This window comes from Podarcis erhardii (genome assembly GCF_964252035.2).
Source record: "Podarcis erhardii genome assembly, chromosome: 4".
NCBI lineage: Eukaryota > Metazoa > Chordata > Lepidosauria > Squamata > Lacertidae > Podarcis > Podarcis erhardii.
In genome coordinates, this window is record NC_138508.1 from 73,509,032 (window position 1) to 73,522,945 (window position 13,914).

Genomic DNA, 13,914 nt, shown 5'->3' on the forward strand with positions numbered 1-13,914 from the left:
CCTGTTTCGAAAGTTTAGATAATTTGTAGGTGTGCGGAAGCTAATCCACTTCATTTGATTCAAATGGGCTTGAAACACGCAGGGGAATCCAGTGCTTGATCTACAATGCTTGATCCCAGCGGCGTAGCGTGGGTTGTCAGCACCCGGGGCAAGGCAAGTAATTTGCGCCCCTAACCCCTAACCTGCCGCTGCTGCCAACTTCTTATTGCTGCTGCCTGAGCTGGGGTATTTACGGTAAGGTAGCCACGGCCGCGGCGAATCCGTGTCAGGTGATCTGAGGCGAGTTGCCACTGGCGCTGCTGCCCAAACGACGCCGCTTGCCCGGAGGAGGAGGAGGGCAGAGAGGCGAGGAAAATGCAACATGGCCCAGCAGCTGCAGCAGCGGCAGCAGCGGCGGGGCTGTGAGGAGGGGCTGCCTGGTGCGCCCTCCGCGGCCCTGACGCACGGGGACCACGGACGAGCGCTGAGAGCCGCTGCCTGCCGGACGACTTCAACCCGGACGCGCGCACAGCTCGTTGGTTCCGCGAGACATGGGGCTCTGCTACAGCCTGCGCCCAAGGCTCTTCGGCGACTCCTGAGGCGGCGAGCGCCCCCCCCAGATGGTGCGCCTGGTGCGGCCGGCCCCCCTGCACCCCCCACGCTATGCCACTGCTTGATCCACACATGGCATGGGAAATTCTGTATGAAAAACCCAATGGAAGGAGATGGGGTACTCCTAAACAATATGCTATATTATGAAGCTTTTTCATTAAACCTCTTTTACGTTGATGAAGGTACGAAAACACTGGGTAGCCCTGGAGGAGAAAATGTTAGGCCAGGGCCCTTTGTGGACACTGCCTTTCAACAGGGCTGGCCCAAGATATTTTGACACCTGAGGCAAACAACAAATTGGCATCCCTCCCCTCCAGGAAAGAGGAAGTGAACACACATTCTTTATGACAGTACAAAAACCCGCAAAAACAATTTTGAAAGGAAAGGTTTCCTGTGGATCCTGCTGCCTGAGGCAGGTCACCTCACCTTGGTTCATGGGTGGGCTGGCCCTGCCTTTCAAAAAGACATAACTCATTTACTTTGTGCACTTTCTTGAAATGGAAAAATGGTAGTCTTGCATTTTGCCAGTCTGTTCACCTCTAACACGGTTACATTGTCACCCTGCTCTTTTTTGAGCCCACATTGAGCAAAGTTCTGGCAAAGGATAGCTAAAGGAAATTTTAAGGTGTGCAATTTTCCAAATAAATAATACACCTGTTACACCCTGGTCGAATTAACTTGCATTATGTCAAATATGGCCCCTGATAGGTACTATGGACAGCCACAGCCACACCAACTATTTGATTTGGGTCGACTGGGTTAAAGGAAAATAGTGTCATATAAGGAATAGTTCAACCTGTCCCTTTTCCAAATTATTGAGGGAAACATCAGATACATTTTGTTTGCATAACTCTTGATCTCTTTATTGGTAGCTGCTTGGTTATCCATTCTACAGAAACTGAAAACTTTATAAGATACAGATCTTCCATTATGGTACAAAAATATATGAAATATATTTCTGAAAGAATCACAAATTTACTTGCGAGCTCAATGGCATACTGTTAAACCTGATACATTTAACGATGGAACTCTGACATAAGTTAATGAACACCACTTGCAGCAAGAAATCTCAGTGATTTATTATTAATAAATTTGTATGCCACCCTATATCTTCAGGTCTCAGGTTTCCATAGAAGTTTTAAACTCTTGACTTTGAATGACTATGGTAAATATTTTGTTGATGTGATACATCTTTTAGCATTGTTTTTGAGTTTTTAACCTTCTTCACAGGTGTATGTATTCTTTCCTGGTTTCTTTCTGCATCCTGAAAATCCAATGACAATTGTTACAAAGCATCAAGTTCTGTTACAAAATAGCAAGGGGGAATGCTCTCATATAAGTAAAGTAAGGGCTGCAGCCTTCACCTATTGGAAAGTGAAAGCTCTAAACTTTGTACCCTAGAATAATCCCATTGAAGTTAAAGGGGACTGTCCATTTGAAATTTTCTGACTCCAAACAGTAGGATCAACAAAATGACTCACCCTCTGGTTCAAAATTACACTGCTCAGATAAAGAAAGCTTTGACTAACTGGGAGCGGATTTTGTGTGACCAAACTAAATTCCTTTGACTAGTTAAACAATCTATAGCCTTTTAAACTGTCTTTGTTACTATGTTACATATTTTTATGTCTATATACTTTATTTTTATATCACCTGGTGACCCTTTACTGAAGGGTGGTATCGAAATTTAATAAATATGTGTGTGTGTGTGTGTGTGTGTGTGTGAACTGAAGATATAGGGTGTGTGTGTGTGTGTGTGTGAACTGCTTTAAGGTTTTATTTACAAGCAAGCAGTGTACATTTTCCATGAAATAAATATATAATAAGTAAGTAGACTCAACTGGCATCAAGTTGTCAGGAACTAGAAAGAGGAGGAATGGTGGAGACCGCCTCTCCCTCCTCCTGAACCTTCCAGAGAAGAGGAAGATAGTATAGATTTACAGCAGTGGTTTGCGGAAGGTAACGGCTCAAAAGCAGATGAGGGGCAAAGTTGGGAAATAATGGAAGAGGAAAAGGAGGAGGAGGAGGAGGCAGAGCCAGAACAGCTGGCTAACACATTATTACTAGAAAGCATTCCAGACACTCCTTCCCCAGAAGCTGGTGAACATTGAAAGTAGGAGAGCAAAGGGCTTGGAGGCAAATGGCCCTAAGCAGCCACCGTAGGGTGGGTGCTGCTGCTGATGATTGAGGAGAGAGGGGGGGTTTAACCTTTAAAGCCCTATACGGCCTAGGACCCTCGTACCTACGGGACCGCCTCTCCTGGTATGCCCCACAGAGAAACCTACGGTCTGCAAATAATAACACCCTCAAGGTCCCAGGCCTCAGAGAGGTTAGGCTGGCCTCAACTAGAGCCAGGGCCTTCTCGGCTGCGGCTCCAATCTGGTGGAACGCTCTGTCACAAGAGACTAGGGCCCTGCGGGACCTGACATCTTTCCGCAGGGCCTGCAAGACAGAGTTGTTCCACCAGGCCTTTGGTCAGGGCGCAGCCTGACTCCCTCCTCTGGCAACCTGCACAGAATATTGCTTAATCGGTTGCCACTAATTTGATTTGAATTTTTATAATGAATATTTTGAATGTGTGATTATTTGATTATTTGATTATTTGATTATTGTTAGCGCCCTGAGCCCGGCTTCGGCTGGGGAGGGCGGGATATAAATAAAATTTATTATTATTATTATTATTATTATTATTATTATTATTATTATTATTATTACTCAGAGCAATGACATTACTCCAATAGGCTGCATTTCTAAGCCTCTCTCTGTGAATATTGAATAAAAGACATTGGTAAGAACTTTCCTTGCCTATCTATTCCTGGCAGCCTACCGTGGGGGGATCGGATTCCCTGATGCCTGACACAGGTTTCCATAAGTCTTGGAAGCTGGGAGAATAAGCTGTTTTTGTTTATTAAACAATGATTTTTAAAAAAACACACACACCACAAACCGTATATATTTCTGAATACCAAGGATGCTGTTTAATGTGCAAAAAAACATTTTTGATTGCCTTGTTTCCCAGACTGATAGAGGCACTTCTCAAACCTAAGTTAGCCACTTAGGCAGAATAATAGAGATCAGGCCAAAGGAAGAACTACTTGGAGAGAAAAAATCTGTAACGTTACCAAACTTAATTAGTTCACTCCAGTCACTCCATTCTTCTCCAACAGTGCAATACTGTCCAGCTGCACGAAGCTTCAAGATGTATTCTTTATCCTTTGGAAACAAGTGGTAGGTTTCCCCCTTTTTTTCCTAAAAGCAGGATATTGATCTGATTTATTCCTTTGTAGGTGAAGTGACATTCAACAATTTGATTTTTTAAAATAATATTAGTGGTGCCCACCCAATTCCACTGTGTAATGTAAAGACGGCTATTTCCCTTGTGCAAAAGCATTCAACAAACTGCTTCCTTAATTCACTCACTAGGAAAATACTTTCCCCTTGGAAAATCACTATAGCTGCCTTTTACGTAAATATGCTCAGGGGCAGGATATTAATAATTCTTCAGTTTTACAACTACTATTAAGAGATTAGAAGTCGAAAAGTCACAATATGATTGTCTTAGGGGCAAGGGAGAGGAGAACTGTGGTCCTTCCTAGATTTACTTGAGTATGCATAGCCAATTCAAACTATGGTCCACATCCTTACTTCTGTGATTCTCCAAAGCCTTCTTGCGGGGAGGGGGTTTGCCATGAAATTTTTATTGAAATGTTTCATTATACCATACATTAAAAAGCAAACTAATCTGAATAAAAAGAAAAAAGGGAAATGAAATAGAAATAGAAATAATAGAAATAGAAATAGAAATAATAGAAATAGAAAAAGAAATAGTAATAATAGAAATAGGAAAAGAAATAGAAATAATAGAAATAGAAATGGGTGGAGGATACAAAGGCCTCTCTCAAAAGCATATCTTAACTTTTGTCTCACACAGAAGGGGGTGGACCCTCCCACCTCTTACCTGGGAGATTCCCTCTATATGTTCCCAGTCTACCACCCTGGAAGATTTTCCCTTCTCTGCCTCTTTCACCAGCCATCTATCATTAAACCAGATTAGGTAAAGGTAAAGGGACCCCTGACCACTAGGTCCAGTCCTGACCGACTCTGGGGTTGTGGTGCTCATCTCGTTTATTGGCCGAGGGAGCCGGCGTACAGCTTCCGGGTCATGTGGCTAGCATGACTAAGCCACTTCTGGCGAACCAGAGCAGCACATGGAAATGCCGTTTACCTTCCCACCGGAGTGGTACCTATTTATCTACTTGCACTTTGACGTGCTTTTGAACTGCTAGGTTGGCAGGAGCAGGGACTGAGCAACGGGAGCTCACCCTGTCATGGGGATTTGAACTGCCAACCTTCTGATTGGCAAGTCCTAGGCTCTGTGGTTTAACCCACAGCGCCACCCGTGTCCCTTTAACCCAGATTAGAAGACATCAAAAAGCAAAGTAGATTAAACAAAACAAAACAAACAGGGAGACACCTAGATAGAACTTCTAGACTGGCCCTATTTCAGAATGTTGTGATCAAATTTTACTATACCGCCCATTTATACCCCATTTTTCTTCCAATATGTAACCCTTGGCAGCCTACACGTGGCTGTCTTATTCCTAAATTCATTCCCCCATGTGTAAGTGTTTATATAAAATAACAATACTTACTGTTATAATTCCATTTCTCAGTTCATCCTTAAGGGAAAAAGGTAACATTTTTAGTTGGTACTGGTGTCAAATTTTCTTTGTGCTATTTTCAAATCATGCTTGATTTCACAAATTCAGCTGGGTACTTTAATCAGCAAGGAAAGCAAAAGTTGTCAACAGCAATTGATTACATGTGTCTGTGACTTACTTGTTGGTAGATGGTTTAACTTTCCTCCCAATCTTTTCTTTGCTCCACTGTTTGACATGACAAACAGGATTGGCTTGGGGCATTTTGCTGATGGTAATTCTACACTGCAGGTCCTGGGCCAGATAGACCCTTTTCTCAGCCCATCCATCTTGTTGAATCTTGTTGATTCCTCATGTGCCTCACCAATCCCAGAGTAGCAGTACTGGGTCCTCTGCAACACCTTTCCCCTCTTCGGCTCTCTATAGAACTTTCCTCATCCTGTGAATCATTGCAAGTTGCTTCTATCCACCCACATTTTGTCATAGCCTTTCTAACATGGAAGTTGAACAAATCTGAATCTCATTCTGTTTATTTCAAGAATTGTCATTGATTCCAGCAGATATGGATGGTTCTAAAACTGAATTGTATATACATTTGAAAGCTGGACATATTTCAAAATGTGAAATGGTCCGTCCCCCCCTTTGGGTTTCTACACGAGATATGCACATGGGACAAGCAAAGATGACCAAAAACAATTCAACAAAGAGAACCACAATGGCCTCTTACCTTTATCTGGTACTTAAAACAGTAATCTGCATTTGTAGTAGCAGTTGGAGGGGGTTTCCATTCTACTTTACAATACAACAGCAGTTCACGACAATTCACAGTGATATATTGCGGTGGGGCAAGTTTTTCTGGAATGAAATAACCCATCTTTTACTTGACAGTAGGAGAGGTGTGAGATTACAAGGGCATTAGAGTGGTGAGTCTTTCATCCCTCTCTTAAATATTTCATATTCACATATCCTATGGGTGAGTGTGGCCAGGTTGATAGCCAGGAATGTTATGGTGTGAGGTCATGCAAGGGTACAGGGTGTGGGTGGGTGTATCTGCCACTGAAAAGCTGTGATGTAGAAGCAGTCAGATATGTTTTTGAAGTTGTTTAATGATAATTTTACAAGCATTTTAAATTAAAGGCCTATTGCAGGGTTGCACGACATCTGACTATCCAGATGTGGCTGGACTCCCAGCAGCCCCAGCCAACCTAACCTGTGATCAGTGGCGATGGGACTCAGAATCTAATATTGAGGCCACGTGTTCCCATCCCAGATTTATAGCTATATCAAGATTTCTAGTACTGCTGGCAGAAAAAAAGTAAACCAATATACTCCACCCTCTCTCACCATAATCGAAAGGCCAGGCTTGGTGATCCAAAGTCTGAATTGGCGATTCTTTGCTTGAGCCAGTCACCTGGAGGGTAATATGATTCTCAGGAACTTTCATATTAGGAAAATGGCACCCAACATGTCTTCCAAGTTCATTGTTTTTGTATTGGGGACATTCAATGCTTTCTCCATCGTTTTCGCTGCATGCAAAAATATTTTGTTAAAAACCCAACCAGGAGTAGCATACTCTAACCATTCCCTTCCCCACCCCCATTTAACAAATGAAAATGAATTACAAATATATCAAGTTTAGAAAATACTGGACGTCATTAGGAGCATTCTTGCCCGCTTCCCAAGTGCAATCCATTGAGGTAACATGAACAGTGTAAATGACACAGGATAAATTTTCAGCTGATGTCCCTTCCGGTCCTGGGGAGAAAAATTAGGAAAGATCATGTTTAGTAACATGCATTGAAGTGCTCAGAGTACTTTTATCATCATCTCATATATGTGTCATCCATGTTTATGAGTTTGGTTCTGAGTCTGAGTAGCTGCATGCAGGGGTGAAGGAAGGGGTGTGTGGGTAGGTGCGATCCGCCCAGGTGTCCCCACTGAGGGGGGGGGGTGACAAAATGCTGGGTGGCATTCGCTGCAGGGCCTACAGCGCGCCCAAGCCACACGTCTCTCCTGGAACACCCGCAGGCTCCGCTCTGCCCCAAACGGTCTGCCCACCGCCTCCCCCTCAACTGTAGGGCAGCTGAGTGGGAGGAGGCAGGCAAACTCCTTGGAGGCCCCGTGGAGCATCCTGCCCCGGTTGGCCCCGCCCCTGGGCACAGGGCACACGCGTCGCCCCAGGCGCCTGATCGGCTTGCTCCGCCGCTGCCTGCATGGGTTCTTCTGAGAAGAGTTAATGTAAGGTTACCAGACATCCCCGTTTCCCGAGGACAGTCCCAGGATTTGCAAATCAATCCCCATACAAAATCCATTGAAGTTGAAAAGTGTCCCCAGATTCATTGAAAAAAATCTGGTAACCTTAAGTTAATGTGCTCATCATAGAAGTTTGAATGAGGTTAGACTAAACATGAAGAAGAACTTTTTGATGGCAAGAGCTGTTGGACCATAGAATGGATTACCTTGGAAGGTGGTGGACTCTTTTTCACTGGAGACTTTTAACCAGAGATGGAGTGACCATCTGTCTGGGATTCTTCAGCTCTGATTCCTGCATTGCAGGGGGGCTGTACTAGACGACCCTTGGTGTCCCTTCCAACCCTACATTTCTATGATTCTATGAAAGTGTTTCCTTTTTAAGGTCAAGTGGTGTTTCACTATAAGTTCCATTGCCAATGTTCACCCTAGGGTGTTCTAAATTCAATCAATATGAGGTCAGAGTGCTAATCCCATATCACGCCCCTTGTCACCAGAGTTATGCATACCCTGGCAGCAGTTCTGTACTTCTGTAGGTATGATATGATTGCCTAGAATGACTCAGATGGACTCAAACATGGTGGTATAGGAATGAATGACTCATATACCTGTATGCTGGCATCATCTATTAAGTATGCAGTAATTGGTTTTATTTACACAGAAATGAGGAAATGCCTGTGTATTAATGATAGTTTAACATGGAAAATGGATAAATGTGTATCTCTAACATGGATTTTTTCCATAGTTTTCTAAGGTACTCTAAGCTCCTAAATGGGTCAATGATTACCCGTTGAGTGTTTTCTGTTTCTCTAATGTATCCTGTTACTCTGAATGTAACCTTTGAGCATGTGATGAAGTTACTGAGTTGCAAATTCGCCATCTTGAAAGAATGGTGGCTTTTAGCCTTTCTCTGAATGCCACAAAGAACAAAAGGATGTAGATGGCTCACCAACTCATCCATAGGCTAAGGTCACTGGGGGCTGGAATGTGGAACAGAGACCCAGTTTGGATTTTTGGAACTATCTTTCATTTCTAAGTTGCTGAGCCTGTGCTGGACATCACAAGACATTGCACAAATGTTTTGGATGTATCATTTGATGTATTTTGTTCTGTTTTCGAAAAATTTCTGCAAGTAAGCTTTGAATAATATTTTTACGGGATTGGACAATGTTTATTTCCAAAAGTAGTTAGTTCTTATGCACCCAGCCACTTCGAACTCTGCAATATTAATATCTGCAATACAACCTGCTAATCAACTTGAAAATATATACTTACCCTCCTCCTGTGCAAAAGTTCTGTAGAAAATAGAGTACAACAGAACAATGAGCCGAACTGTGTCAGCAAATCCTAGAGTGGCCACCATGCTATTTTTCTTTTCTTTATAAGTGGGGAGGAATGAGTCCTAAAGTGAAAGAGGGGGATTTCTTTTATTTCATTCCTTTGGTACATTTTTCCTTTGAGTGGTATTCTGCAAAGCCATTCTGTTATCATGCCGCAAGGACTTTCATTTGTGTAACACAACTGCCCCCCCTTTCCTGTGCCCTCCCCAAATCTGGGTTGGAGGGTTAGCAAAGCCCCCAAAACAGATTTGTAGGGTGTGTTAGGAAAGGTGTGAAGGGGACAAGTTCTGTTGTATAAATGAAAGACTTTGTGTAGACTTTCTGTGGACAAAACAACTCTGATGGCTACTGTGTTTTGTGTTCAGTAGCTTTTATAAAGAAGGTTTCTTTTTAATGTTCTACAATGTTCCCTCAATGGGACATGCAATACAGAAGTTCAGCTTTTTAAAAAATGTTCTTTCTTGTTAGAGCTGGCTAATAAGATAGGTAGATAGACAGATAGACAGACAGATAGACAGATAGGCAGATAGACAGATAGACAGATGATAGATTATTTACCAGGCAGTTTTCTTATCATGTGTCCCCCCCCCCCCCTAGTATTCTGCTGTGCTTGCTATATTTTATATGAAAATGTCATTTATAAATATTTGAATATAAATAAATACATTGATGGGGACTGCTCATGTGAGCAATGAAGCTTTGGAAATACTCATAGAACATGACAGTAACCTTTTTCCCCACAAGCAAGGACCAAACGAACCTGAAATCATTTCCCCAACAAGAAACTGCTGCAATCTAAAGGTACAGGGAGTGTAGAACTTGCAACTGAACAGTTTTGGCAGTTTAGAGGATTGGTGGGTGGGTGGCTGTTTGAGGCCAGAAGGATGGCAGGGGTGTTGAGACTGACAGAACAGATTGAAGCACCTTTTTGGGTCTGTGGGAATATTCTGGAGGGCCAAAACAATGGAAGTTTGAAGGGGGGGTTGAACTTTGATGATGAGGAATTGAGAGTGGCAAAGACCTGGGGTGGGACTGGACTGGTGACTGCTGCCATGCTGATGGAGGGATTGGGCACTTAGCATATGGAAGGTTAGCAGATAGGGATTGGGTGGTGGGGTTATGGGAACTACTGTTGCTGCTGCCCACCCCTTCTCCATCAAGCTTGTCGTAAAGGTTGTGAATGTAGCCCCTTTTCTGCTGCGTGGGGTGTTATTCTTACCTCCTCCTCATACGGGCTCAGAGAGATGTGTAGTTGAGAGAAGCTTTGGTAGTGCACTTGCAAAGTGTGCTTTACTGAGAAAGCGAGGGTATATATGTTGTTCTCATGAGGAGTGTTGCATCAGTCTTTCATGGATTTCCTTTTTCGCTTCCAATTCATTGAACAAGGAAGTATAATGGAGCACTTTCTTTTGCTTCTGGTGACTTCCTTATGTTTTTGATGGTGCATGAAGAATAATTCACCCTAAACAGGTCCACTGAACCCTAGAGAGGTCCTTGCCCAAATGTTTTGCTGATGGTGATTTTAAGGTTCATGAAGAATAACACGCACAATAAATAACCCAACTGAGTTAATACTTCACCTAATGCTTTCTTTATAATAGAATCATAGAACCATAAAGTTGGTAGGTACATATAGTCCACCCCCTGCAATGCAAGAATCTCAACTAAACCCTACAAGATAGCTATCCAACCTCTGCTTAAGAACCTCCAAGGAAGCGGGCCTCCTCTGCATTGAACTGGCCACCTTAAACATGCCTACATTTTTCTGATGGAGTGATTGAACACCTAGGGCTCAGTCTGAACAAAGGCAAAGACTTTCATATGAGTGAGCACAGTGGTGGTTGTTGGAGGTACCTTTTCCACATGGTTGGGACCTGAAGATGAGGTGGCAACATGTCTGCACCATTTTGTGGTCCTTTGTCTTTTTTCTAGTTTCTCAGTTGCATTCATTTTATTACTGATGCCCAAAGCACTTTCTCAAAATTTCAACTGTGCCCACTGGCCATAGCTGTCAACTTACAGATTTGAAAATAAGGGACCAGCAGCCTTGAAAATAAGGGACCAGCAGTCAAAATAAGGGACCTGAAGCCTCACCTGTTCCAGGCACTCCAGTCTTCCTGTCCTCCTGCAGTCTGGTCAAACTCATGCTGGTAGCTTCAAGAACACTGTCCAACCAACTTTGTAACCAAAGGTTCAACTGAATAGAATCTGAATCACATGCACCACAAGGCCTATGCAGCCTCAACTTAAGATGGCTCCCCGGCCTGGCTTTGCACTGCAAAGTTTGCAGCAGCACGTGCAACAAAATGGCGTCCAACATTCAAAAACCGCCTCAGCTTGCATTAACTAGCCACACACAAGGCATGCAAGCTCCACCCCCGTGTCATTCTTAGACTTCTTATTGGGTGAGCAACACAGCCAAGCAACAGAGTTGGAGCCTCCCTCCTCCCTGGCTGGCAGGGAGGGAGGGAGGGAGAGGAGCTGCTTCCTTTGAAATTTAAGGGACATCTATCAATAAGGGACAGCAGCGGGACATGGCGCTGGAATAAGGGACTGTCCCTTCAAATAAGGGACACTTGACAGCTATGCCACTGGCTCAAAGAGGTTGGTGACTGAACTATTGTTAGCACTTGGGTGCGGAAACGTTTCAGAGTTTGAGTGGGACTATGAAAGAGAAATTTATTGCTAAAAGTTACAGTTCATGGAAACACAGCAGAAACAGCACCACTTGTTTTAGCTAAATAATTGTGGTATTTTCCTTTGTGTGTGTACTTTTCTCTGAGGTGAGGGGCATCATTAACTGATAAAATAAGAACAGACAGTACTGTATCTGGAAAGCTGCTCTTACACAAATCTCTTTTTAAAATGTGTGTGTGTGTGTGTGTGTGTGTGAGAGAGAGAGAGAGAGAGAGAGAGAGAGAGAGAGAGAGAGAGAGAGAAAGCACAAAAGTTTTGAAAACCAAACGCCTTCTTGTGGTATTTTACTACTTCCTTCTTTCATTTCTAAGTAAAACTGCATCAATACTTTGGTATATATGGAACGGTCTATTAAAACACTTTCAATGTTTGGATTGATCTTAAATGACTTTGGGTCTGATAGATCTTTGTATCATTTGAACTGGCTTGTTCTATAATTCTATTCTTTCTTAAAAGGACACCCGAATTTGAGGATTCTTTCCTCCAAGAAAATAATGTGAGATATATGTATATACATGTGTGTGTGTGTGTGTGTGTGTGTGTGTGTGGATAGATAGATAGATAGATAGATAGATAGATAGATAGATAGATAGATAGATAGATGATAGATAGATGATAGATAGATAGATGATAGATAGATAGATAGATAGATAGATAGATAGATGATAGATAGATAGATATAGTTTGAAAAGGCAATAGCAAAGCTAAAGAGGTGGTAGTTGGGATTCTATGATTTTCTTAAGCCACTTGATGCAGTTTCTGAAGTTTCCATGAGAACTGAATGAGAATGAAGTTAATTTTGTAGTGCATCTTTGCTGTTCACAGTACACTGTGTGTGCTTTGATGTTTTCTTAATTGGTCTTTTCAAGTATATTTTACACTTTATCAGAGAGGCTTATAAAATTAGGAAGGCCTGAAAGAAAAATGCCAGGGATGGCAGGGATGAAATGAGGATCGAGCTGTCAATTGAACTGGAGCAGAATCGGTTCCCTTCTGAAGGGGAGTGAACTTGAACTTGAACTAATGCCTTTTTGGAGTGAGTGAACTTGTATTGAAACTTTTTTTTTTTTAAATGTACTTTCGGTGTATTTTAGGAAGTAAAACATACTGTGTTTAGTTGGATGGTTCCTAGGAAAATGTATGTTGCAATAGATACATAAATGGCTTTGAACACAAATATTTGAAGATGTTCCTCTTCCTTTATCAACTTACCTATGCTTTGAGAGAGTCGCAGGAGGTCCTTCCCCATGTCCCATCATTAGGGAAAGCACACATATACAAAGGAGACAATATTCTCTGTGTTGGTGCCCCAGTTGTGGAATGCTCCCCAAGAGTGGTATGTCTAGTGCTGGCACTGTATTCTTCCAACTGCTGGGTTAAAACCTTTTTATTTACCCAAGCATTGAGAATTATGGTGTATTTAAGCTGGTCGAATAGTTTTATTCCTCTTAGTTTTGTTGCATCACTGTTGGTTATGTTTTACATTCTATTTCCTATGCATTCTGCCCTGAAACCAATTTTTATATATAATGTAAAGGTGCAGTATATACCTTTCAAAAAAAAACCACACACAAATAAATAAATAATAACTGATGTGGTTTTTCTCAGATATCAGAAATGTGTTCTTTATTCGAAAATGCCCCCCCCCCCCCCGGTTGATAAAACAGCCTGTCTGCTGTTTAAGCTTTCAAACTTACTACTAAGCACAATTTTGGTCCTTTGGAGATTTTCTGTCTGATTACTGTACACATGTGAACTTATCGGAGATCACTGATGTTTCCTTTGGCTTCTCAAATTTCTTACTTCAGATAGAACCATCTAGAATCAGCCATCCTGCTGCCTCTTGTCCTTAGCTGCTTGAAGCAAGTTACATCTGTATAGTCTTTAGGATAAGGTTACTAGATTTTTTCCAAAGAATCTGGGGACACATATTTTTCTTAAAGAGAAAAAAAGTTATTTTAAAAAAGTTATTTAAAATAATAATAATTAAGAAGTAATATCTTCTTTTCTGGGGTCTCGTCTGTCGCCCAGCCTTCCTCTGGGCCCCGGCCTGCTCTCTTGGAGCACTAGTTGCCGTGGAGTAGGCTCAGGTCAGGCCTGGGCTCAGCCACATGTCCTTGTCCTCCAGGTACTCTCCTACCTCTCCTCCTCAGTGGCGGTGGCAGCATTGGTGCAGCAAGATCAGGGCTCCTCCTCTCCTCCTTCTCCGTGCTTCAGCTCCGGAGTTTTCCTGGCCCCAGAGTGTCACTGGGCAATCAGCCGGGTGGCTGGGTGCTCTCGCTCCCGGCTTGATTTGGATCATGGGGTTTCAGCAGTTCCCCCAGTTGACGCGCTGGGCATCCCTGGTTCCCCCTTGGCAGTGGCAGTGGCAGCAGCAC

General features: G+C 42.8%; 2 protein-coding genes across 3 annotated transcripts in view; one reads left to right on the plus strand and one right to left on the minus strand.

The window, feature by feature from the left end:
• Positions 1 to 13,914, plus strand: part of CRLF2 (cytokine receptor like factor 2) — a 51,465-nt gene that overhangs the window by 21,202 nt on the left and 16,349 nt on the right. The window lies entirely within an intron of this gene.
• LOC309340168 (granulocyte-macrophage colony-stimulating factor receptor subunit alpha-like) lies at positions 1,466 to 10,090 on the minus strand. Its single transcript, XM_081858780.1, has 8 exons — positions 10,059 to 10,090; positions 8,775 to 8,901; positions 6,872 to 7,004; positions 6,594 to 6,775; positions 5,977 to 6,104; positions 5,244 to 5,270; positions 3,714 to 3,840; positions 1,466 to 1,855 (listed from the first exon to the last, which is right to left on the minus strand). Exons 2-8 carry the CDS (start codon positions 8,860 to 8,862, stop codon positions 1,806 to 1,808), a joined length of 735 nt encoding a protein of 244 aa, XP_081714906.1. The 5' UTR covers positions 8,863 to 8,901; positions 10,059 to 10,090; the 3' UTR covers positions 1,466 to 1,805.